Source organism: Trachinotus anak, unplaced genomic scaffold, assembly GCF_046630095.1.
Source record: "Trachinotus anak isolate AG129_WGS33_773 ecotype Australia unplaced genomic scaffold, CSIRO_AGI_Tana_v1 ptg000002l, whole genome shotgun sequence".
NCBI classification, from domain to species: domain Eukaryota; kingdom Metazoa; phylum Chordata; class Actinopteri; order Carangiformes; family Carangidae; genus Trachinotus; species Trachinotus anak.
This window is the reverse complement of record NW_027273853.1, coordinates 28,966,527-28,989,201: the sequence shown is the minus strand read 5'-3', so window position 1 is coordinate 28,989,201 and position 22,675 is coordinate 28,966,527. Positions and strand designations below refer to the sequence as shown.

General features: G+C 44.4%; 1 protein-coding gene across 5 annotated transcripts; it reads left to right on the top strand.

Annotated features, from left to right (window-relative positions):
* The first annotated feature begins 116 nt into the window (after positions 1–116).
* Positions 117–22,213, top strand: prr5l (proline rich 5 like). 5 transcript variants are annotated; one of them, XM_071461028.1, is made up of 10 exons: positions 117–424; positions 7,358–7,491; positions 10,162–10,242; positions 11,352–11,400; positions 15,414–15,480; positions 16,154–16,245; positions 17,237–17,374; positions 18,387–18,504; positions 20,697–20,941; positions 21,842–22,213. In XM_071461028.1, exons 2-10 carry the CDS (start codon positions 7,370–7,372, stop codon positions 21,845–21,847), a joined length of 918 nt encoding a protein of 305 aa, XP_071317129.1. In that variant the 5' UTR covers positions 117–424; positions 7,358–7,369; the 3' UTR covers positions 21,848–22,213. The 5 variants fall into 5 exon arrangements, 4 of the variants coding, with proteins under 4 accessions (XP_071317129.1, XP_071317099.1, XP_071317121.1 ...); XR_011684893.1 differs by having other exon boundaries at positions 120–424; positions 20,697–21,380; XM_071460998.1 differs by having other exon boundaries at positions 120–424; positions 20,697–22,213.
* Positions 22,214–22,675: the final 462 nt, after the last annotated feature.

Here is a 22,675-nt window from a genome sequence, read left to right as displayed (position 1 = left end):
AGATTCATCCATCCTTTCCTCAGTGTAGTCTAATCGAGTTCGACTCTTACTTTGAAGGTTGTAACCGGAAGTGTGGGTGGTTAGCTTGTTTAGCTTGTTAGCTGCAGACCGTTGAATAGAGAGAGAAGCGCCAGTTGGTCTCACTTCACTTCACTTCACTTCACTTCACTTCACTTCACTTCTTCTCTCCACTTCAGTTGCTCAGTTTAGCCTTCGCTGGAAGAAGTGCGCTCTCTCTCTGCGCTTCACTTTGACTTTGTTCCCGCCGAAACTGACGCGATGTGCGGGCACAGGGAGCCGGAGCCGCCGCTGAGGAGGTGGTGGAGCCGCTGAGCCGCCTCCCTCCACCTTTCCACCGGCGCCGGGGGGACGGAGGACGCGGTCACCGTCGGCGGAGACGGAGAAGCGAGGCGACTGTACACAGGTGAGTGCAGGCGCTCCACCTCCTGTCAGGAGGAGTCCACGGTTTTATTTACCCGCACAAACACACTCCGAGCTCCTCAGCAGAGAGAGAAATACCTGCACCTGAGAGCCATTTAAAACTAACACAAGAGGAATGTGGAAAAGTGCAAACATCACAAAACCAAAAACAGGCAGTGAAACCGCACATGGACCTGCAGGTTCAGAGTCCCGGGTGGGTCAGACACTGCAGACACACACACTGGCGGTTTAAAGTCTTGATGTTTACAGAAATACAGGTGGTTTCATTTTTTCCCCCAAATTTTTATTGATTTTAAATGGGTTGGTACATTTTACAGCAATCTTCCAGGTGAGACATTCACACACAACAATAAAATCCGTTGGCCACAGAACAAGCAGATCCGCACTAGAGAGGCTGTAATCACTCCCAAGAGTTCAAATAAGCAGTGGTGATGATACTAATATGAATAACAGTGATATAATGCAGATGAATAAAGGAGATAACAATTAGGGAGAGAGAAACAGAATCACAACCATGAATCCAAAACTTCAGCCAGAGAGATATAATTCCAAAAATCCCCCAGGTGGTTTCATTTTTGGCGTTTGGTCTTGTCAGTCGGCCTCCAGGTGGGTCAGAGTCTGCAGGCAGCCTAACAGGTAGTTTAGTTCCTGCAAGTTGGCCTACAGGTGGTTTATGCTTGAGAGCAGATTTACAGTTAGACAGAAAACACAGCAACAGATTTGCAGGTGGTCCAGTGACTGCAGGCGGAGCTACCTGTAGGACGTTATTCCCTGCGTCCTGTCCGCAGGCAGGTGACTCTACAGACAAGTTGTTGGTGATGCACCTTTTGTTCCTGCTCCATTCAGTCGTTTGGTGTCTGTTACTTTTAGACAACGTGACATCACATCCAGATGTTCCCAGCAGCCTCACGAGGGTTTGCTGTGAGACAGTGTTTGGTAGAATCAGATTGAAGGCTTCAGTCCACAGCCGCAGCCACAGGCCGCCATCAGAGAGGACCAGCGACAGAGACCAGTTCCTGCTCACGAGCACAAAACAAACCAGAATGTAAAGCAGCTGCAGGACGGTTTGAGTCTGAGGAAGAAGTGACTCACGTTTTATAGACTGGAAAAACTCTAAACGCTTCCAACTTAGCATCACCGTTGTTGTTGTGATGTTCCCTCTAATTCTGTAGATGTAGTCAGACTGGATTTGCTTAAAATACAATAACATCACGAGAGCTACAGGTGTGAGGGGATTTCATGGGAGTTTCCAGTTAACATGAGATTTGTGCATGTTAGTGCAGGTGAGTCTCTCCTGTTAATCTGTTGGTCCTCACCTCGTTTAGAAAAACAGAGACTCCGCCTACAGGTGAGATGACACAGTGCGGTACACAGCGTTCAGGTGAAAGTGAACTCCCAGAATTTCCTCCACTGAAGAAGAAACGACGTTTTTGTCTAAAAAGGCTCTGACATAGAAAGAGATGAGACCAGAGCCCAGGAGGACTGGACTGGCTCAGATCCTGTTTGGCAGGTGGACGTCAAAACATCTATAAAGTTTTTACCAGCTCCATCAGGGTCTTTACCGACTCTATCAGTGTCATCGTGCAGCCTGTCCCAGTGGATCAGACCAAGGCTGAATCTCTCTCCCAGTCCGACCGTGGATCCAGTCCTGGTCCGTCTGTCCTGAGGTGGAGAACCTACGAGCTGCTGAAGTCCAGCTGGACTCAGACCTGGTTTTCTTCTCCTCATGTGTCAGTGACTTGATGCTACATGATGTTAACGTTAGCTGACTTCCTGTTACCAATATTATGAATGTGTTCGGTAAATGTTGCTAGCTGGCTAACTGTCAGCATAGCTGTGGAGCATGTCACAGTGATGCTAGCGTGGGCTAAAGGTTGTGGCTAGTTTGTCTTTTGTTGGCTCTCGTGTCCACAGGAAAACTTAAATCAGTAGAGCTTCTTGAGAGTTTAGTGGAGGTGTTGTAGTAGAGGTGGAGGTGGAGGTGTGGTGGTGGAGGTGGAGGTGGAGGTGTGGCTGACGTAGCGTTTGTTCTGGTCTGAGCTGGTGGTCTAGTGCGACATCTTGTGTCCAGACGCTTTATTTTCTGTCCCAGTCTCACACTAAACATCCTCCACTGTCTCTGCAGTCCATCATTTCCTCTCAGCGGTAACAGGTTTAATCCCATGTTTGCACAATAAGCAGCTCGTTTTCTCCCTGATGCTGTTTTTGAAATGTTCACAGCACCTGAAACGAGTTGTGGAGTTGGTTCTAGAGAAAATCTGTCAGCGGCTGTTTTGATCATCAGCTGTTTTTAAGTCTTTTACCAAGTAAAACTAAAAACATTTGCTTGTTGCAGCTTCTCAGATGTTAGGATTTCTCTTGTTATTTTGAAGCGGTAACTTCAGACTTTTTCAGTGTTTGTCACTTTAAAAATAAGAATTTGAATGCATCATGATCTCAGTCTGGAATGACAGAGACACTGACCAGCCCCTCACTGCTGCCGCCAGTGTCCTGTTTACTGCTGTAGATACTGAGGCAGAAGTTTTATCCCTTCACAGCAGGAGGGAGTGTGATGTACGTGTGTGTATCTTTGGTGGGAGACTGACTGCATGTCTTTATGTTGTTGTGTGGTTGTTTGTGTGTATGTGTTGCGTTGCACCGGCTGTGAGAGCAGATTTCCTGCAGGGCGCTGTCTCTCATACGATCACTGAGCATGAGAAGTGACTGAGTGAAACTGTGAGTATGAGTCAGTGGGGGGGGGGGGGTGATGGGAGTTTTCTGACTAAGATACTGAAATGATCCCAGTTGAGAAAACTCACTGCAGCTCTGCCTCCTGCTCAGGCTGTAATTGCATTAGTCTCTCTGAGTACTTTCTCATGACAGGGGGCTTCTGTTACAGGATTAGCCCACATGCTAATGCACACAAACACTAACGCACACCTAATCACAACAAACTGTAGCACAACACTCAGCCTGCTCGTTCCATCATGTAGATCAATGCTTCTCCAGGTGCCAGGTTTTCCAGCAGATATTTAAATTTAGCCTGTCATTTCTGAAACAAATGTCGCCTGAGGCTTTGTCCACATCACCACGTCTTCATTCTTAAATGAAAAGCGTTTCAGCTCCGCATCAGAAACAATCTCGTTCCACTCTAACACACCTGAAAACACACACATACATGACCGTCCATGTAAACTTGGCATCTATGAGCCGGAGTAAACAGGAAGCAGACTGTCGACTCTGCAGTTGTTTAGTTGCAGAAAATACCAAGAACAAAATTAATTTTATAGGGAGGGTTTGATAATTGCAGAGACAGAGAGACGTCTGTGAACCTCATGGTTGTGAAGTCCGGACGTTCGTGTAGAAGTGACCTGGTGCTTCTGTGGACACGATGTGAGTGACGGTGGAGGCAGACGAGGCTGGACTGGACTCAGCATCACACACTGACGGGATGTAACGCTGGGGCAGGATGTGAGGGAAGGTGGGATGAGGTGAGGTGGGGGTGTTGACCTTTTTTTGATGACTGGTTTTGGTGTGTACCAGATGGGTTGCCATGGCGACGCGTACATGCACGGTGACGCCTAACACCCACTTATGCAGAGAGAATCGTTTTTCTTCCCGATTGAATCATCGTCTCCAACGAAGACACGACAGATGCTGAGGTGTGTGTGTGTGTGTGTGTGTGTGTGTGTGTGTGTGTGTGTGTGTGTGTGTGTGTGTGTCTCTCAGTACCACCAAGTCCTGTGGTGAACTGTTCACACATGGTCTCATGCCCACACACAACCTGTAGTCCCCGTCATGGTCTGAACACACATACACACACACACCCTAACAGTGTGACAGAGAGGGAACAGACTCAACTGTGAATGAAAGGTCTGTTGGCTGTGGAGATGAATGAATTCTGTTATTTTACCAAAATGGAAGCGATTGTCAGAATCCAGTGAAACTGTATCAGTGGATTTAAGCAGCTCTCAGTCTCCTGCTCATGATGGTCATTCGTTAAAGCTTCTAAGGCCAAAACAAGTTTTAAAGGTCCATATTTTAGCTTCTCTACCTTTTGAACTGTATGGGTAGATGTTTAAAACCTGTCAGGTTGTTGTAACCTGACATCACCTGTAATACTGACACGAGGCTGCAGTCTGATAAATGTTGTATTTCAGTATAAGAAATGTTTCCTCGTCTGTGCTGCAGACGAGGAAGAGTCGTTGTTCTTCCTCGTCTCTGTGAGTTCTCTCAGCCGAGAGAGAAATCAGTATTTATTGACCTCCTCTGCTTTTGGCAGGACGCAGCCAAATAAACAATAGTGTGCTTGTTGACGCTCAGCATGAGGCCTCCCATTGGCTGCGATCAGAGCAGACAGCATAGCGAGGGCCTGTGGGACACACACTGGGCTGTGAGATCCCATCAGCCACCTGGCCGTCCTGGAGACCCGGCTCGGAGGTCAACTCCAGCAGATCCATGTTGGATTGATGAGCCTTTACCTTTCTCTCATAATTGTCAGCCTAATTTTAACTATCTGACTCTGACAGCCGAGGCCTTGTTAACTTTGGATTCTATTTTTAAACAGAATGAGACGAAGCTCGGGCCGATATTATTTGATATATTGAATATTGCAATATGTTTTATTTTTCTGAACCTCATTTCACTGCTTTACTTACTGTACATCGCACCTTTGCATGTGACCAAACTTCTACCTGAAACATCAAATACAATAATATAACCATGAACAATATTGTTGTACATTGTGACTTTTGGCCTGGACTGTATCAAGATATTGAATTTTGGATATTGTCGAGGAGGAGCAGGAGGAATGATTACAGTCAGAAAATCCTGTTAAATATACACATGGACTTGTGAGTGTTGTTTCATGAGAAACTTGTGAACCGGTCGCACAAGGTGGCAGATGTGTCTGTAGCAAATGTTTGAGCTTGAACGAACACTTGTTGAATATTCAGAGGGAGGAGAAAAAGGAGACGATGTTTGATCTTTTCTTCAGTCAGCTGCTGCTCGGCTTCAGTGCGGAGGCGTCGCCTTTTTTGGCAGCTGTAAAAATGTTTCTGTAAATGCTTGAGACGTCTTTGATCTTGGAGTTTGTGGCTGCTCCTCCAGTGAAGGTGTGAAGTTTTTACAGTAACCTGTGGGCGGAGAGCGATAGTGATAGTGAACGTTGTTTCTAGTCCAAATAAAAACCCCTGTACTTTCTCCCCCTGATGTGTTTCCTCGTCTCTGCATTTAGAGCCGCTGTGTCTGAGACACCATTTCCTTTAACTTCAACGTACAATTAGAGTTGACTCATTTGTTTTCCATCAAAGGCACAACAAGCCTCTCCATCACTGAAACTATGAGCACGTCTGGCTGCTGCCTCTCGTCACCAGGTTTTGCTGAACAAAACTGTGAGAGGCACTCACAGAAGATTCATTTAGCATTTTCTTGTGTGCACACATGCACGTACACGTCAGAAAAAGTGAAACAGTCTGAAACCTTCCCTTACTGACAGAAATAAATCTGTGGTTGTGTCGGTTTTAGAGAAACAAGACACCAAATATATCACAGATGATGAAGTGACTCTGGCTCAAATAGTTACAGACAGAAGTGACACGTACAGAAATGATTCTCAGTGCGTGTGATGGGAGTGGAAACTGTCAGAGCTGAGAACAGAGGGCCTGGACGTCTGTGTCTGTGGTTTCTGGAAAGCGAGGCGCAGTGAGACGTCTGCGCTGTAAACAAACAGGCTGGTCTCGGGTCAGTGCTGCTGCACAGGAAGCTGTGGTTTGGAGGAAACTGACTGTGTTTCTAAATGAATCAGACACAGCTGAAGCTGCTCGGCTCAGCCCCGCCCACTGTCAACAGGAAGTTAAACCTGCACAGAACTGATGTCAGGAGCTCATTGTCTGTCTGTTCACCTGCCTGTTTATATGTCTGTCTGTTGTTCCTCAACTGTTGCAGTGAAACATCTCAACAACTGTTGGATGATTGTAATGAAATGTGGTTCAGACGTTCGTGTTCCCCAGAGGATGAACATTGAAATTTGTGCAGTGCTTTTGTTCCTGATGAGGAACCTGCAGAACTAATGACGTTCCCATCAGCCTCAGCTGTGCTCTGTGTTTACTGCTAATTAGCTAATGTTTGCATGCTAACATTGCACCTGCGAAACATAGGGTTGTTGGCATTGTCATTGTGAGCATGTTGGCATGTGGATGTTTATCATTTAGCCTCCCAGAGCTGTTAGCATGTATGTAGAGTTAGTGCTGCATTAATTAGTGCTGCAACTAATGATCATTTTCAATATTGATTAATGGGCTAATGTTTTTCAGTTGTTTTAATCTATGAAATGTTAAATTATGGTGAAAAATTGCTTTTAGCTTGAAAAATTAATAAAATGATTGTTACAAATTATTTTGATAATTAATCAACTAATCAATGGGCCAATCAGCTTGCAGCTCTGCATTTCATAAAATATCTGTTGTGTGAGGCCGGAAAGTGAATTTAGAAGCTGCTGTTAGTCTTGGTTTCCGCTGTCTCATCGTCTTATCAGGCTGAGAAGCAGAGGTCTGGCCCTCTGTGTACCTGTGGACCACACCCAGTGATGTCATCATGCACTGATACATCATCAGGTACACCTGTACATCACTGCAGCAAGGTTAAAGCAGGAACAAGACTTTCATGAGTTGTTCAGTTGATCTTTAAACTAACTGCACATAAGAAACAAGAAAAAACCAAAACTCTCCTGAACGGCTTGTTCTACACCTCAGTCTCCATCAGTCTTCTTCCTCAGTGTCGCACCAGTACCAGGTGTCAGTGCAGAACATGTGACCACATATAGAGCTACATGTATATGTCCAGATTTACAGCTTTGTTTTCAAACAGAGGCAGTTTCCGATACTCTGTGTACAAATGTGCTGATGATGCACTTTTACTTTGTTTCCTCCCTCCACAGCAGACACAGTGCATGATGGGATCTTTCCGGCGTCCCAGGCCTCGGTTTATGAGTTCTCCGGTTCTGTCGGACCTCGCTCGGTTCCACGCCAGCTCGCCTGCTCTACAAATCTCCAACACCAGCGTGTGGAACAGGTTAGCAGAACGCTGACAGTATTTGACTGTTTTTTTATGTGTGTGTTCTACATCCTGTCTGTGCTACACAACCAACCAACAACCACCATCAAACAGACAAAGATCCACTTACCGGCTGCCAGTAAGTGGAAGAGGAAAGTTAGTTAATCTCGAGTTAATAATCTGAAAGCTCCAGATTTTATCTTCTCCTGTGTTTTATCTGAAGTGTTGATCTCCATCAGAAGATATATCTGTAGTTTAAGAACCAAAAACCATCTCAGTGTAGTTTTACATCTCCTCTCTCAGGCTTCTCTCTGGAGCTCTAGTAACAACAGGTCAGTCAGCCAATCAGAGGAGAGGATCTGAGCCTCTCTTCTGATTGGCTGACTGTTTTCTTTTTTGATTCAATAAAAATACAGCAGATTTCAGGTAAACACACAGAGAAAACAAACCCTGCAAGGTTGGATGGTGGGTCCAGGTGGGCGGGGCTTGGGGCGTGGCTGAGGGCAGTGACTGCTTTGTTGTGACATCACAAAGTTCCAGAAGTCCTGACGGCTGGTTTTAAGGCTCAGTTTCTGAATACAGGCTGTGTGCATTTCTCTGTGGACTGAGGCTTTGATACTTTCACAGTATTAATATAGAACCTAGACCTGCTTTATAATCACAAACACATGGAGCTCTACCTTTAGACTGGGTGGAGCTTTAACTTAGAACATCATGTCAAGAACGTCGATGTCCTTGGTTTGAGTTCACCAAGAGACCTTTTCTCATGCTGTTCCTCATCTCTCATGTTCAGTAATGTCTTGACTGCTGAGTGAAGATTAAATTAGCCTCATGATTCAGTCCAGTATCTCACAGAAATTACTTCATGTTGTCGGTGTGACTCCACAGCCCCAGAGACACAAAGTCCAGATATTATCGTCATGTGTTTAGGACACATCCTCTGTGTGTGTGTGTGTGTGTGTGTGTGTGTGTGTGTGTGTGTGTGTGTGTGTGTGTGTGTGTGTGTGTGTGTGTGTGTGTGTGTGTGTGTGTGTGTGTGTGTGTGTGTGTGTGTGTGTGTTAGTTATGGGTCCAAACACTGGCTTAAAAAGAGGGAAAAGTGCTTGCTCATTTTTTCCAGACCTCAGGGGGAAGAGCAGGTGATGTTGAAGGTCAGGAGTTCCTGATCCCGTCAGGCTGGTCCAGGATCTTAGTTGGACCAGAACGTGAGGTTGAAGGATTTGAAGAGGTGGAGCAGCCGCAGCAGTTTGTAACCAGCTATTAACCCAGGAGGGAGAATGTGGAGAGGGAGTTTTCACACCTGTAGTCCAGGTCATCAGGTCTGGATCCAGGAAAGACCTGATCCACTGCTGCATTTTAATTCTGGTCAAAGTCACAAGGACTGACAGGGTTCGGGTCACTGACTGGACAGTCTGGTGATGTCATTCGGTGTAATAGACTTATATGGAGCCAATGTGCAGATCTGTTACCATGGTTACAAAATCACACACACACCAAATCAGGCACACATCAACTCCTGGACAGGTCCCATCATCATACTGGAGTTCGTCGTTTTTCACTGAGTGGACCGAGTCGCTCAGTCATCATGGAGACGGTTTTGTTTGTTCATGTGACCTAAGTGTGGAATTCAGGTCACATGTGGTGGTTGTCTCTGCTCAGTAGCTGTGGTCCAGACGCAGACACACACAGGTGCTTGTGTTTGTTTCACACATCTCCAGACTGTCGGTGCTGGACCCTCGTGGACCTGGACAGATGTGGACCCTCACAGACACGCAGGTTCAGAAACTATAAAGCTGTTGTCAGATGCAGATTTTCACATCTGACCGGTTTGGTTTGGTTCAGATTAACTGGATCGTTTATTTGAGGTCACCTCAGGACTGACAGTCTGCTGATGATGGGAACGTTCAAGAACATGCTCTGTACAATCAGTATCCACTCAGTCCAGTTAATCAGGTCCACCTGGCTAAAAGAAGCCTGATCAGTCTGGTCCTGTAATGAACAGTGGGGTGGACAAAATAATAGAAACATCAGTACATCGTGACGTTTCCAGCTGTGGTTTTGTTTGAAACAAGTCAGGACGAGACAAGAACCAAAAGTCAAGAGGGAGTGAGTTTTTATCCTCCACAGGACCAGAGGACCTGAGATCAGGGTGCTGACACTTCCTGGTTAAACAACAGTCTGTATGAACCTGACTCCTGAACACGTGTCCAGCTCAGTCTGTGTGTGCGTCGAGGTTATTTCAGCTTCTCTGAGTCTTCGGCCTGTTTCCTGCTGTCCGCAGCGCCGAGCAGGATGTTTGGTAGGAAGTGGAAGTGGCAGCCAGGGTCACGTCCTGTCAACCAGCTGAGTCACATACGGGCACCGGCGCACACGTTTCACAGCGCGAAACATGTTCACTCGCAGATCTGTAACATTTCATTCATTCATTCATTCTTCCCTATCCTTATAGGGTCTCTGGGGGCTGGATCCAGTCCCAGCTGACATTGTGCTCGGGTTCAGATTTGTAATCATGTCTGAACCGGTGCATTGTGGGTGACAATTTAGATGTTCCCATAATAAACTGGAATTTCATTTCTGTGCTTCTGTTGCCACAACAAGGAAACGGGTCATGATATGGAGCTTATATGACACACAACTTGTTGACCTCTGACCTCTGACTTTACCCGTGTTTGTTTGTGTCTCCCTCAGTGTCCAATCAGCTGTGATCAAGGTGTTCCAGGGCGGAGCTCTGCAGACTAATGAGCTGTACACACTTAACGAGAGCATCAGGTGACAACAGCCTTTTCTCTCGTTCTCTTTAATGTGGTGTTTAAGTTGTGCGACGTCCTGTTTCGGTCATACAAACAGTAGAAAAACTATTGATTTTGAAATAAACAATCCATTGATTATTTTTGGGGAAATTAATGGGAAATTAACAGCCCACATCTCGTGTCTGACCAACAAACCCCAGAGATTCAGTCACTGTGAGAGAAACAGTGGAGAAGCTGCAGCCAGAGAACGGTTCTCCGTCTTTTATTGGAAAATGAATTAAATTATTCATTGATTATCAAAATATTTGATTATTAATGTTAATAATGCTCTAATGTGCTGTATAATACAGCTGAGATCAGATTCATGTCACAGCAAAAAATAACTGTATTAAATAAAAGATGATTTTATTAAATCCAATAAGGAAACAGTGCATGTGCAGAAGTAATGAGCCTGGTTAATAATAAAGCCACAACTTCACCCAGATTAACAAAACAGATGAAGTTGTTCTCTCACTGTGTCTCATCACAATAGACCGAGCTGCAGGTAGAAGCTCCTGCACTGATGATCAGTCAGATATTAGCAGCTTTCAGTCTGTTTCAGCACGTCCATGTCAGAATGAAATCAAGTCTCAACAAAGAGCTGAGTCCAGTCGTTTGACCACACGCAGAAATAAACTGGAGTTTCTGTTTCGCTTATTTCTCAGGGTTCATGTTCAGTATCAAACATTAATACCAACATTTGATGTGTTGAACCAGATTCAGCTGAAAACTCGTTTTAACCTGCAGTAAAAAAACGTTTCACTGGTTCCAGCTTCTGAAATGTGACGGTTCACTGCTGCTCTGGAGAATCTGATCCAATGAGTACTTTTCACTGTGACCTGACATTTTATTGGCAAAAGGATCAACTGAGAAAACAACTAACAATCAGTCAATAATGAAAATAATCATGTTTCAGTCAAATGACAGAACAGCAGTTAACGAACTAAACAAGAAGACAGTACACACTTCATGTCATCTGGATAATGGCTCAGGTTTACTCAGAAAGATGTCACAGATAACTGTGTGTGTGTGTGTGCGCTGCCATCACTCTTCCTTCCTTCCTTCCTGAGCTCCTCTGTGTCTTTGCAGGTGGCTCCTTAAAACAGAGATGGGCTCCTTCATCACCGACTACTTCCAGGTACTTTCTCTTTTCATTTCCTTTTTTTCTTGAAAAATGTTGATCATGAGTCTCTGTCTCCAGCAGCTTCACAGACACAAACATCAGTTGATGCTGATGTGGTCGATCTTCCTCCTTCATCTGTTTGCTGCTTTAATCAACTTTAGTCATGAGAAGTCTGATGATGCTGGATTCTTTACATTATTCAAGAATAATCAACACTGTGAGGAGATACTGTTTAATATTCATCATTAAAATAATCACATAACGAACATTATAATAATCAGCTCATTATGTGACATGAATATCAAAGAAAATGACAAATAATGACCATAAAAATAATTTAGAAAATAGAAATGTCTAAGTGAAAATATTCTATATTCTTAGTTTGACCACTAGAATATAAGTTTGGTGCCTGTGTGATTCATGAAGATTCAAAGAGTTTTTTCGCTGGAGGCGACGCTTCACCACAGGATCTGACCTTTCACATAAACTTTAATGTTACATCACATCAGCAACAAGGCAACACAAAGAGCTTCACATACGACACAGAATATGTTAAGACAAGATATAAAAGAAGCACAGAGCAGTTAAAGAGATAGAAATAGGATTTAAAAAGCACAAAATAAAAACGATAAGATAAATTAGAAGAAAGAAGAAGAAAGATTAAACAGAAGTTGAAATGAATAAACAAACTGTCCTAAATCTGATTCAGTAAAAGTCAGTGGCATCAAAGCATCATGTTGTTTTCACACAGTCGGTATCTCGATGTGACCACATGTTGAAGATGATCACAGCTCCTCCTCTGTGACAACTGAGACGCCGTCACCTCTGGTTTTGAAGGCTTGAATATAGAGTTCAGTCCAAGTCACCAGTTCAATTCAATTCAATTCAATTTTATTTGTGTAGCGCCAAATCATAATATACATTATCTCAAGGCACTTTACAGGGTCGGGTCAAGACCTTACTTTGTTACAGAGAAAAACCCAACAGTTTCCACAAAGAGCAGCACTTGGTGACAGGGGGGAGGAAAAACTCCCTTTTAACAGGAAGAAACCTCCAACAGAACCGGGCTCAGGGTGGGGGGGGGTCTGCCTCGACCGGTTCACAACTAGTATCAGGCAGCTGCTAAACTGGTTTGGCTGCAGTGATGAACCAATCAGATGCTCCAGCAGACAGCAGCCTGGTGACACCTCGTGAATCTTCTGTGCTGTTTGTGCCTCATGATCTTCTGGTTTCACACTCACACATGCAGCTGTGTGATTTCACACTCACACATGTTCCATGCTTTGCTGATAAGTGAGCGTGGAAATGCTGTGAAACATGCAGCAGGTGAAAACAGGGGAGAGAAGTGCAGCAGTGAAACCATCAGTCTGAGCTGTGGCGTGACGCAGAGCTCTTGCTAGGCTGCAGACTGTGAAGATATTTATCTGTCGGTCACGAGAAGTTTGTTCTCTCCAGCAGCTGAAGACGTCGTCTCTGCTCCGCAGCACAAGTGTGGACTTGTCTCCGCTCCAGATCCGGGACTGAGGATTGATTTGCACACTGCATACTCTACATGTTCAGTTAGTCTGCTCCTCAGTCTGGGTCATCACGTGACCTGGCGTGAACCTGGAGTCAACTTTCAGACCAGTTGCCAGCTGGTCAAAGTTAACAGGACAGAACTGAAACCACTCTGAAGATAAATCTCCTCTTTGAGGCCTAAACATGCTCGAAAACTCAGGAGCCAGGCCCAGTGCACATTTGCATGTTTTATTGGTCACGTGTGTAGAAAATGTCAACGATGCAGATGCTACGCTGAGTCTGTTCAAGTCTGTTGCAGGCATACCCTAAACCCAACAGGAAGTCAGCCATTTTGAATTTCCTCTGTGTTTTTGGCATTGTTTTTGTGATTTATGGACGTTGAACTTAAACAAACTTCTCTTAGAGAATTAATCAGATCAACATCATGTTTGGTCGGTTTAATCTAAACATCTTTGTGATGCTAAATTCCGAAGCTTTTGCGTTTTCGTTGAACTGCCTACCTGTGGCGCCGTGGAGAATCTAGAAGTTTCACCATGAAACAGGAAGTTGTTTTAACTCTAATATACATTGTCCAATCAGCTCCAAACTTCACGTGTGATGACAGTCAGAGCGCCACCTACTGAAAACAGGAAGTAACCCTTGAGTGATAATCATCATTTGATTTACCGGTACATGAGATCTTCTCTGTCAGTTTACACCTGTTGTGCAGGAATATAAAGCATCAGGTGGCCCCCGGCAGTGGCCCCGAGGTGTGTTCCGGAAAACCTTGAATTCTTTTTATGTAGCCTCCCAAACAAATAAAATTTCTGTGATATGTCCTGAATTACAAACAACATCCTGGTAAAGTAATCAAAGTACAAGCTACAGTGATGTTAATGTCCAGTCAAATGACAAGAACTTTAAAAATCCTGTGGAGCTTGCCTGAGTCTGTGTGAAGCTCAGCAGCAGCCTGAATGTTATAAAATTAGTTGAAACCTCATTATCATGTGTTGAGGGAAGTTCTGTCTCAGATGATTCATAACATTTCATGAACATAACCAGGTTTCAGCTCATTAGCTGTACGGCTCAAGCTAATGAGAAGAAATATGTGGTTGATTTTAAAATCTCTATCTGTCTGGAGGCTGTTTGAAAACCAAGTGAAACGCCAAGTGTCTCTTCATCCCTCTCGTCACTCGGTGCGGGCTTTGGCGGCGAGGTGTGGTAGAGGTGGACAGACTTCCTCTTCCTGTTCAGAGACGACAGCGACGACTTCTGGACTGTGTCTGTTTCAGCTCGTCATGTCAGAGCTGATGCGTCTTTCCACATCCTGAGACAGATCAGCTTCCATCCTGTCCCCCCTGATCTAATGTGTGACCTCGGCCTCCCCAAGGTCACACTCTACATCTCTTCCTGTTTACTCTGAACGGAGCTGTACACCACAGCAGCCTGCAGCCGTGCCAGCTCCTCTGGACTGTACAAATCAAAATGTGACCATGATGATGGCACTAGAGAAGTCACCATTGGACAGACATGTTGTGAGCCAATCAGAAGAGAGCCTGTGTGCATCTCTCTGTGGACTGAGGCTTTGATACTTTCACAATATTAATATAGAACCTAGACCTGCTTTATAATCACAAACACATGGACATCTGCCTTTAGACTGGATGGAGCTTTAAGGAAAAGTCTTATCCTGACTCCAAGTTTAAAATAATTTCCTCAAACAGCTGCTCAGTGTAGTTTTTACCAAACAAACAGGAGGAAGTAGAGCATTTGTTGGGGACTATTTTCAGCGGTGGATTAATCCACATTTGGTGCTGTGGTGAGTATTTGGGGCAGCAGGACAGTGTATAAACTACAGTGTGTGTGTCTGTCCTGTCGGACTCACTGACACAGTCTGGAGTTCAGTGTGTGTTGTGCTGTTTATTTGCTCTGTTATTGTGTTGCACAGGAAGCTAATCTCTCTCTCTGACACCACATTTGCACAACACACATGTGCTTCCAGATAACGAGCCCGGCTGAAATCACTGTTTGGTTTCAGGCCTCTCTGTCGTCTCAGGGCTCAGCAGCAGCAGCAGTTGCTCAGTTGCTCGGGGTAAACAAACCGCTGACAGCTGCTTTTTGTTTGGTTCAGTTGCTGCTGTGGATAACTGCTGACAAACTGATCAGGTTCATAGGAAGTGATCTGCCTGAAGTAAAACTCCCTGCTGATAAGTGACCTCAGCTGGTTGCAGTGTTTTATGGTGGTGGGCGGCGTAACTGCATCAGTGAGGGAAGCTTTGTTTTATTTAGTATGTGCGTGTTATCGAAGTATATAAGTTATATTTTGTCTTTTTTTATTTTTACCAATAATGATAAAAAATGTAATGAAGATTAAATGAATTATTTTTATATCTACACTGATCCGTTTGTGATGAACTGATTCTCTCAGCTCAGCTCACGTCAGTCAGCTGTACAGGTGTGTATGAATTAATCTATTTAACCTGTGTGTGTGTGCGTGCGTGCGTGCGTGCGTGCGTGTTTCTTTGTTTCAGAACCAGCTGCTGACTCGAGGTTTGTCTGAAGTCCTGGATCAGATCCTCCTCCACTCCGGTGAGACTGGTTAGTGGTTTGAATCACTGTGGATCATCCAGGAGAAACTGAAACATATACAGCAGAACTTTAATGTCCCACAGGATAAATTAGTTTCAGCAGTTTTAATGTATTCATTGATGTGACTGATTCCTTCAGTCGTGTTCTGGTTTCTGATCAGGAGACACACTCGTATCACAGCTCTGTCTTTATATATGAGTCAAAAACGTTGTCTTTTATTCTGAAATTCAAGTCCTTAAGTTCTTTGGTTAGACTTGTTTTAATTAGAAACTAGAAGGACGCTCAGATTCAGACCTGCACCAACAGACAACATGCACCAGGCTTCAGAGAACAAAATTTAAACTGATAGTAAATGATCTGGAGATCAGATCATGCCCCCTCCCTGCACTGCTGGGTGTAAATCAGTTCAGTTTTGGCCACACAGTGCAAGTGTAAGATATTTAACTTGTTCTGTCCATATCTGATGTTGGTCAGTGGCTTCCTTGTTCCAGAGTCATGTGATCGATGTGATGTGGATCAATAACGTTCAGTCTAATGTGATCAGGTGTTCACACACAGCACAACGACACTAACATGAAGCTGCTGAACTCTCTGCTGCATCACCGCCGCGTTGGACGTGTTGTGATGCTGTGGTGTCAGTTAATGTGTTTCCATGGTAACCACCTGTCTCGTGTCCCTGTAGGTGACGACCAGCTCGTCGTACTCGCGGACATGTGGGACAGATTCTTCACAGAGACCCTCCCCACCCTGCAGGCGATCTTCTACCCTGTCCAGGTAACACACACACACACACACACACACACACACACACACACACACACACACACACACACACACACTGTACCACTGAACTGGCTTCTAATCCTGGAGATCCAGAGCTACGAGACTTTAATCACTGACATGATGTTTTCATTGTTGCCCTGTGGCTCCTCTGGGATGAGCAGGTGAGATGATGAAGTGAATCTACAGGTTAATGACTGATTGTGAGCCCTGATGCTCTCAGACACTTTAATCAGAGCTACTTGAATTTGTTAAGATGTTTTTAAGCATTTGGTTTCCATAGCAACGTGGATCATCAGGCACAGTTTGGTTCGTTAGGTTTGAATGTGACACTGTGATGTCACTCATGCAAAAAAATTTTTTAGATTGATTAAAAACCGACGTGTGCTGTGTGTCATTTACACATCGTCATTGTATTTAATTGTACAGTTATTATTTTAATGCTCTGATCAGTCAGTGATATTTTCACTATAGTTCTGGACAGTGATGAGATATTATGGTGTATCATTGCTCAGCATGATCACATATGACAAAATTCTTATTTACATTTATTAAACACATATTTAATTTTAGATTCAAGGATATTGTAATGTTTTACCATGTGACTGGAAATAAATGAAAAAAATAAATAAATAATATTTTAATAAAAACAGAAACAAAAAGCTCAGTCGTGTTTGAGATCGTTTGAAAAAGTTGTTTGTATTTGTAGCCCAACACTCATTCACAGTCCCTAATTGTCTCTGTTAGACAGTTTAGGTGTGTGTGTGTGTGTGTGTGTGTGTGTGTGTGTGTGTGTGTGTGTGTGTGTGTGTGTGTGTTTTAGCTAGAGGAACTAAAGCCTCTACTTCAAATCCTCAAATCATCTGGGATCACTTGAGTGGAGAAGTCAGTGGATTAACCTGTTGACCTGTGTGTGTGTGTGTGTGTGTGTGTGTGTGTGTGTGTGTGTGTGTGTGTGTGTGTGTGTGTGTGTGTGTGTGTTCAGGGTCAGGAGCTGACAGTGAGGCAGATGGCCCTGCTGGCCTTCAGAGACCTGGTGCTGTTGAAGCTGCACCTGGAGGAAACTCTGGGAGCTGCTGCCTCTGTCCCCCCACCTGTAACACAGATGCTGCTGGTGCTGCAGGTAAACACACCCACCCACACACACACACACACACACAAAATTGTCATGTGTTGTGTCTTTGTTGAACCCTCTCAATGCTGTGGAAACTGTCACTGAGCCTTGGATTTAATAAGTGTTGAACCTGAACCAGCTCTTCAGGAGCTGCTGATCAGAGCTGCTCCAGGTTCAGGAGGAGGTAGAGCTGCTTCAGCTCAGACAGATTCTCACCGGCTGCTCCAGAAGGTGGATTTCTTTGACTGAAGTCATTCTGTAGTAGATTTACAGGGTTTGTCCTGGAAACCTGGAAAACACATGGAAAATAGGAGAAAAAGTAAAATGTCCTGGAAACCTTGAAAACACATGGAAAATAGGAGAAAAAGTAAAATGTCCTGGAAAATTATTTGAACATTCTCCTGTTTTCAGGTAAAGTTATGTTCAGGATCATGTCGACGCTCAGGCTAGTTTATGTGCGGTAGTACTTTGAACAGGCTGCTGTTGGTTTACAATGAACAGGAGCCAACTGTGTGTCAGTCAGATACTCGCTAACGGCTGTTTTTACTCTGCTAGCATCTTTGTTAGCGTCACTTCAAACCCAGTGCTGCGTTGTTCAGGTGAAACAGACCATAATATGTCATGTTTACCTGTGTGCAGAGTGTGAACCCTGGTTTACTCTGATGTGCAGGGTCACTGTCCTGTTGCTTCACCTGCGTCTTCTGAACGACACATCACTGTTATTAGTCAAAGCAGAATGTGTCTTTTTTTCGCAAAAGCTTTAAGGCCCTTCTCTGCCCAACTTAAGGATCCACTAGTTGGATCCTTTGTTACCCAGGAAAATAAAGACACATTTCTCTGCCTCCTTTGAAGGAGCCCTCGAAATGTCTTGTTGCGCCGCTGTGATGCAATCAGTCTTCAAGTGATGCAGCCTCTGAATTGGGACACAGCTCAAGTCTCAACCCTGAACCTCAGCGTTTTCTTTCATCTCTCCACTGTCTGTGACTAAAACGTGTACATCCTCTCTGTCTCTGTGTGTCAGGGTATCCATGAGTCCGGAGGTCCCAGTCTGGAGTACTACCAGCTGGAGCGACTGGTGGAGATCGTGGTGTCCCCGTACCTCAGCAACGTTCTGCACAAAAGAAACCAGCTGCTGTTAGGTGAGTACTGCAGGTACTGCAGGTACTGCCGGTACTACTGATGCTACTCCTCTTTAATTCAGAAACAACTTAGAAAGGAATTTAGTAAAAATATAAACAAAAAGGTTGAAGGTTTATAGTGTAGTGTACTGCATATATGTATTTTATGTACTATGTACTATTATGTGTATGAATAGTGTCTGTTTTGAGTATGTCAGGGCTCATGTGTATTAGTTGTATTATTATATAATTATTTGCTGCCGTTCGAGCCCCAGATTGAAGCCACGTGAAGCACAGTGACACTGTCTTCCACCAGGCTGTAACTCAGAGAAGCAGCTGGTTCACAGACATGAAATATCTGAGGTTTCTTGAACACAGCAGCTCCATCATAATAACATATCTGTGGCAAAAATATGTGATTTGTAGTTTTGTGTTCTGCAGGTTGTCTGAGTTTTGGCAATTGACACTAAAATGACTGTAACACAAACTTCACATGATTTGTATTGTTGAGCTAAAAGCAGCTGTATTAGATCTTAATGTAAAAGTGTTTGTTTCAGGTCCTGTTGTCCTCAGCAGCCACTCAGCTTGTTTCAGAGGTCAGAGGTCAGGGAGTGTGGCTCTGTAGTAATGTGCTGTTTAAATCCTCTCAGTAAGGAGGTGAGCTGCTTAATCTGCTGCTGCTGTGATTTCATTCCAGCAGGTAGGCCGCTCTGTCGACAAGTCACAGCTCTGCTCTGAAAACTTGAAACTGTAACACACCTGTGACAACAGCAACACACAACACAATCAGAGGAGAGGCTCAGATCCTCTCTTCTGATTGGCTGACTGACCTGTTGTTACCAGAGTTCCAGAGAGAACCTGAGAGAGGAGATGTAAAACTACACTGAGATGGTTTTTGGTTCTTAAAACCACAGATATATCTTCTGATGGAGATCAACACTTCAGATAAAACACAGGAGAAGAGTAAAATATTTTTTTCATTTGAATAAGAAATGCACACAAAAAAAAACAATCCAGATCTCATTAATAAAGTTAACAAATCATTAATTGAAAACAAGATAAGTTGGAGAAAATGTTAAATATTTAAAAGCAGAGAAAGAAAAACCAAAGAAAAGGTCTTTATGTTTGTTTTTCAGACCAGTGCTTCAGTGTTATTGACTTTTAGCAGTGTGGCTAACTGATGCTAACAGAAATCTGCTGCAGCAGGTTTATAAACTAAAACCATTTATCCATCTGTTATTCAGTTCCTCAAGCGCAGCAGCTTTTCTTTAAGGGGAGAATGTGAAATTCCTTTATTCAGGCTCCACAAACAAACGGCAAACCTTCAGCCTCAGGAGGATCAGGGCCTTAAACACACCACATCACCACGGCTGCCAGAGCCTGATTTGATTATAGTCTAATCCCTGCTGTGACTTGAAACAGACCAGCACTGAGGTTTTCCTGCAGGAGTCCACTTCAGGAACTCAACTTCACTGTTATGTAATACTAATATATGAGCTTTAGAAGGTAGTTTATATGAATGCAGACTGAAGATGTTGAGTAAACACAATCGGCAGCAGCAGAGGAGCCAGACATTTTAATTCAAAAAGCAAATGAAAGAGTCAAAGTTTGAAAATCACTGTGACCACCAAGATTTGGAAACTCAATATTTAATTATGGCCCAAAGGATTTGCAGCTACTTCGATGGACTCTTTGAAGTAGCTTCAAAAAAGACACTGTGGCTAACAGTAACGCTGCTGCTACCATGGAGATGTCGTGCATTTCTCCCCAGTTCATCCTGACTCTCTTGGTGTTTTTGGAAACTGGTGGATCTCCACTCTTATTCAGAAAGATGTGCTTGAGATCAGAGTTTAGCATCTATAGTCTAAGTTTTTTACAGTTTCAGTTTCTGCCTGAAAGTTACTTTGATGTTCAGTTACTTTGACCGGAGGACGGACACTCAGCTTCTGACCAATCACAAACTGAAATCTCAGCTTATCAAACCAACACCCTGTTTACAGCTGGTATTTTTACTGCGTTCTCGTTATCCTCATAGAGACCAGATCTCTGTCCGCAGCAGCTAAACCTGTCCATGAGCTGTAGATCTGAACACGGTGTGGTCCAGACCTCAGGCAGATCCGATCACACGCTCATCACAGTCACAGCTTGTCTTAACATGCGTCTGTCTGTGGTCATGTCTACTCACCTTCAGCTTCCTGTCTCTTCTCTTCCAGAGTCCCGCCACCTGCGGTCGTCAGGGTCGGGGTCGTTGTTAGGCGACCAGCCGGAGATCACCATCACTCAGCATCACAGCTCCTCAGACTCGTCGTCTCTGGCGCCCCTGGTGGAGCAGGAGGGCGAAGCCTACCTGGAGAAGGTCGGAGGCGTGCGGCGCCACACGGTGGCCAACGCTCACTCTGATGTCCGGCTGCTGTCGGCGTCAGGCAGGATGCATGCTGGGACGGAGAAGGACAGTGGGGTGAGAGGTGGAGAAGGGCGTGTGGGGTTTTTGGTAGGGGATGGGCCGATGAGTCCCAGGCCCTTCTCCAGCCAACCGGACATGGTGGAGTCTCCGAGGGGCGGAGTCATCTGCCTTCCTAACAGCTAACTGGAGTGGATTAATGACGCACAGGGTTGAGACGTTGTGGGAACTGAAAAACAAAAAAGACAATATGGGATCAGAGAGAAGCCGACGTGAGGAGGAACTGCATGAGGACAGAGACAAATGAGACAAAAAGACGAGAGGGACAAGAAAATGAGGAGGAGACAAAACAACCAGACAGTGTTTTTCTTTTTCTTTAAACGGACAGAAAAAAGTTAATTTGCTCAGGTTATGATAATTTTCAGCTGCTCAGATCAGCTGTATCCCACAGGTTTAAACTGAGAGGGAGGGGCAGAGGGAGAGAGGTGAGACAAAGGTGCGTAAGACAGGTGTAACAGGAAGTGTGTTATTGCAGCCTGGCTGCTGATTAACTGCAGCAGCGACGCACACTGCTGCAGTTTGTATCACTCAGACACAAAACACATATTTTTAGGTTCAGTGTGACTCCCACCTGATTATCATTGTTATCATTATCTCTGATCTCCATCGTGAATTCATGTCCATTTACCCAACATCATAACGAAAAAGATGCATCTTCTAACTGCAGAACTTCATTCAGGTTCCTCATGTTTTTATCACAGTGATCCAGTGATAGTTGTTGTACATCATAAGGCTCTGCAGACAGGAGCTGATCTCACTGGCTGATGTAGGACTGGGCTTGACCACATTGTTGTGGTGACCAACTATTACCAGTGGTGTGTTGTGAAATCTAGTTGGTAATCGTATTGATTTTCTATGGGTCTTCTGTCACCTTTTTCTCCCCACTTGGGTTTGCAGCTATAGTAAATGAAAGGACAGGAAAACAAACACACGGCAAGAAAAGCAGAAAACCAGCGAGCAGGAAACGAGAGGAGGAAAGACAGGACAGGAAACGGGGCAGAGGATGTATTCGTACTCAACTCATCCTGTCCAGCAGCTCCCAGCAGGAGAAGCTCTGTCTCTGCAACTGGGCTGGAAAGACTCAACAGTGACTGTGCAGCAGTACTGATCCAGGATCAGGCTCTGTGTCTTCAGGACTGTGCTAATCCTGTGGACAGAACCAGACTGCAGGTCCCGGATCTGCTCCGACCTGTCCTCAGGTCTTGTAAAAATGTTCTCTTTTAGGATTGTTACTGAACAATAAAGATGAATAAAAAATGATGAAACTTCTCTTTTATTATTGAATATTATCATTATTTTACCAGTGGTTTCCTTCTCCAGCTCAGGGCCAACTTGAAAATCTCCTAAATGTTTGCAGCTAAATAAGATAATGATGGAACATTCAGGACTGAAAGCAGTGGAAGCTCAGTTTGTGAGGAGAGGACTTTTTCTTCACCATCTGTCTCTTGATTCTTTCCTTTAACTCTTCTGTTGTGAACCATTTGTCCATTTGGATTCTCCAGGTCTTGACATGGATGTGCTCTTTCAGCGTGTAATCAGACTGAGGTGGTAAATCTAACACACCTTAACATCAAAATTGTTTTGTTTTGCAAATGATTCATCGGTCCACTTGCGCAACCTTTGTGGACCACCGGTGGGCTCAGGCCCACAGGTTGGGAACCACAGCTTTACACTGATGGTTCAGCTTGTACAGCTCGTCTCCAGGCAAAGTGTAACCAATGCAACTAAAGA

Bases quoted from the DNA above. Each gene is read 5' to 3' on its own strand.
- prr5l (XM_071460998.1), top strand. From the start codon at position 7,370: ATGATGGGATCTTTCCGGCGTCCCAGGCCTCGGTTTATGAGTTCTCCG. The intron at 11,401-15,413 runs GTACTTTCTCTT...TCTTTGTTTCAG, and splicing joins TCATCACCGACTACTTCCAG to AACCAGCTGCTGACTCGAGG. The intron at 18,505-20,696 runs GTGAGTACTGCA...CTTCTCTTCCAG, and splicing joins AAGAAACCAGCTGCTGTTAG to AGTCCCGCCACCTGCGGTCG.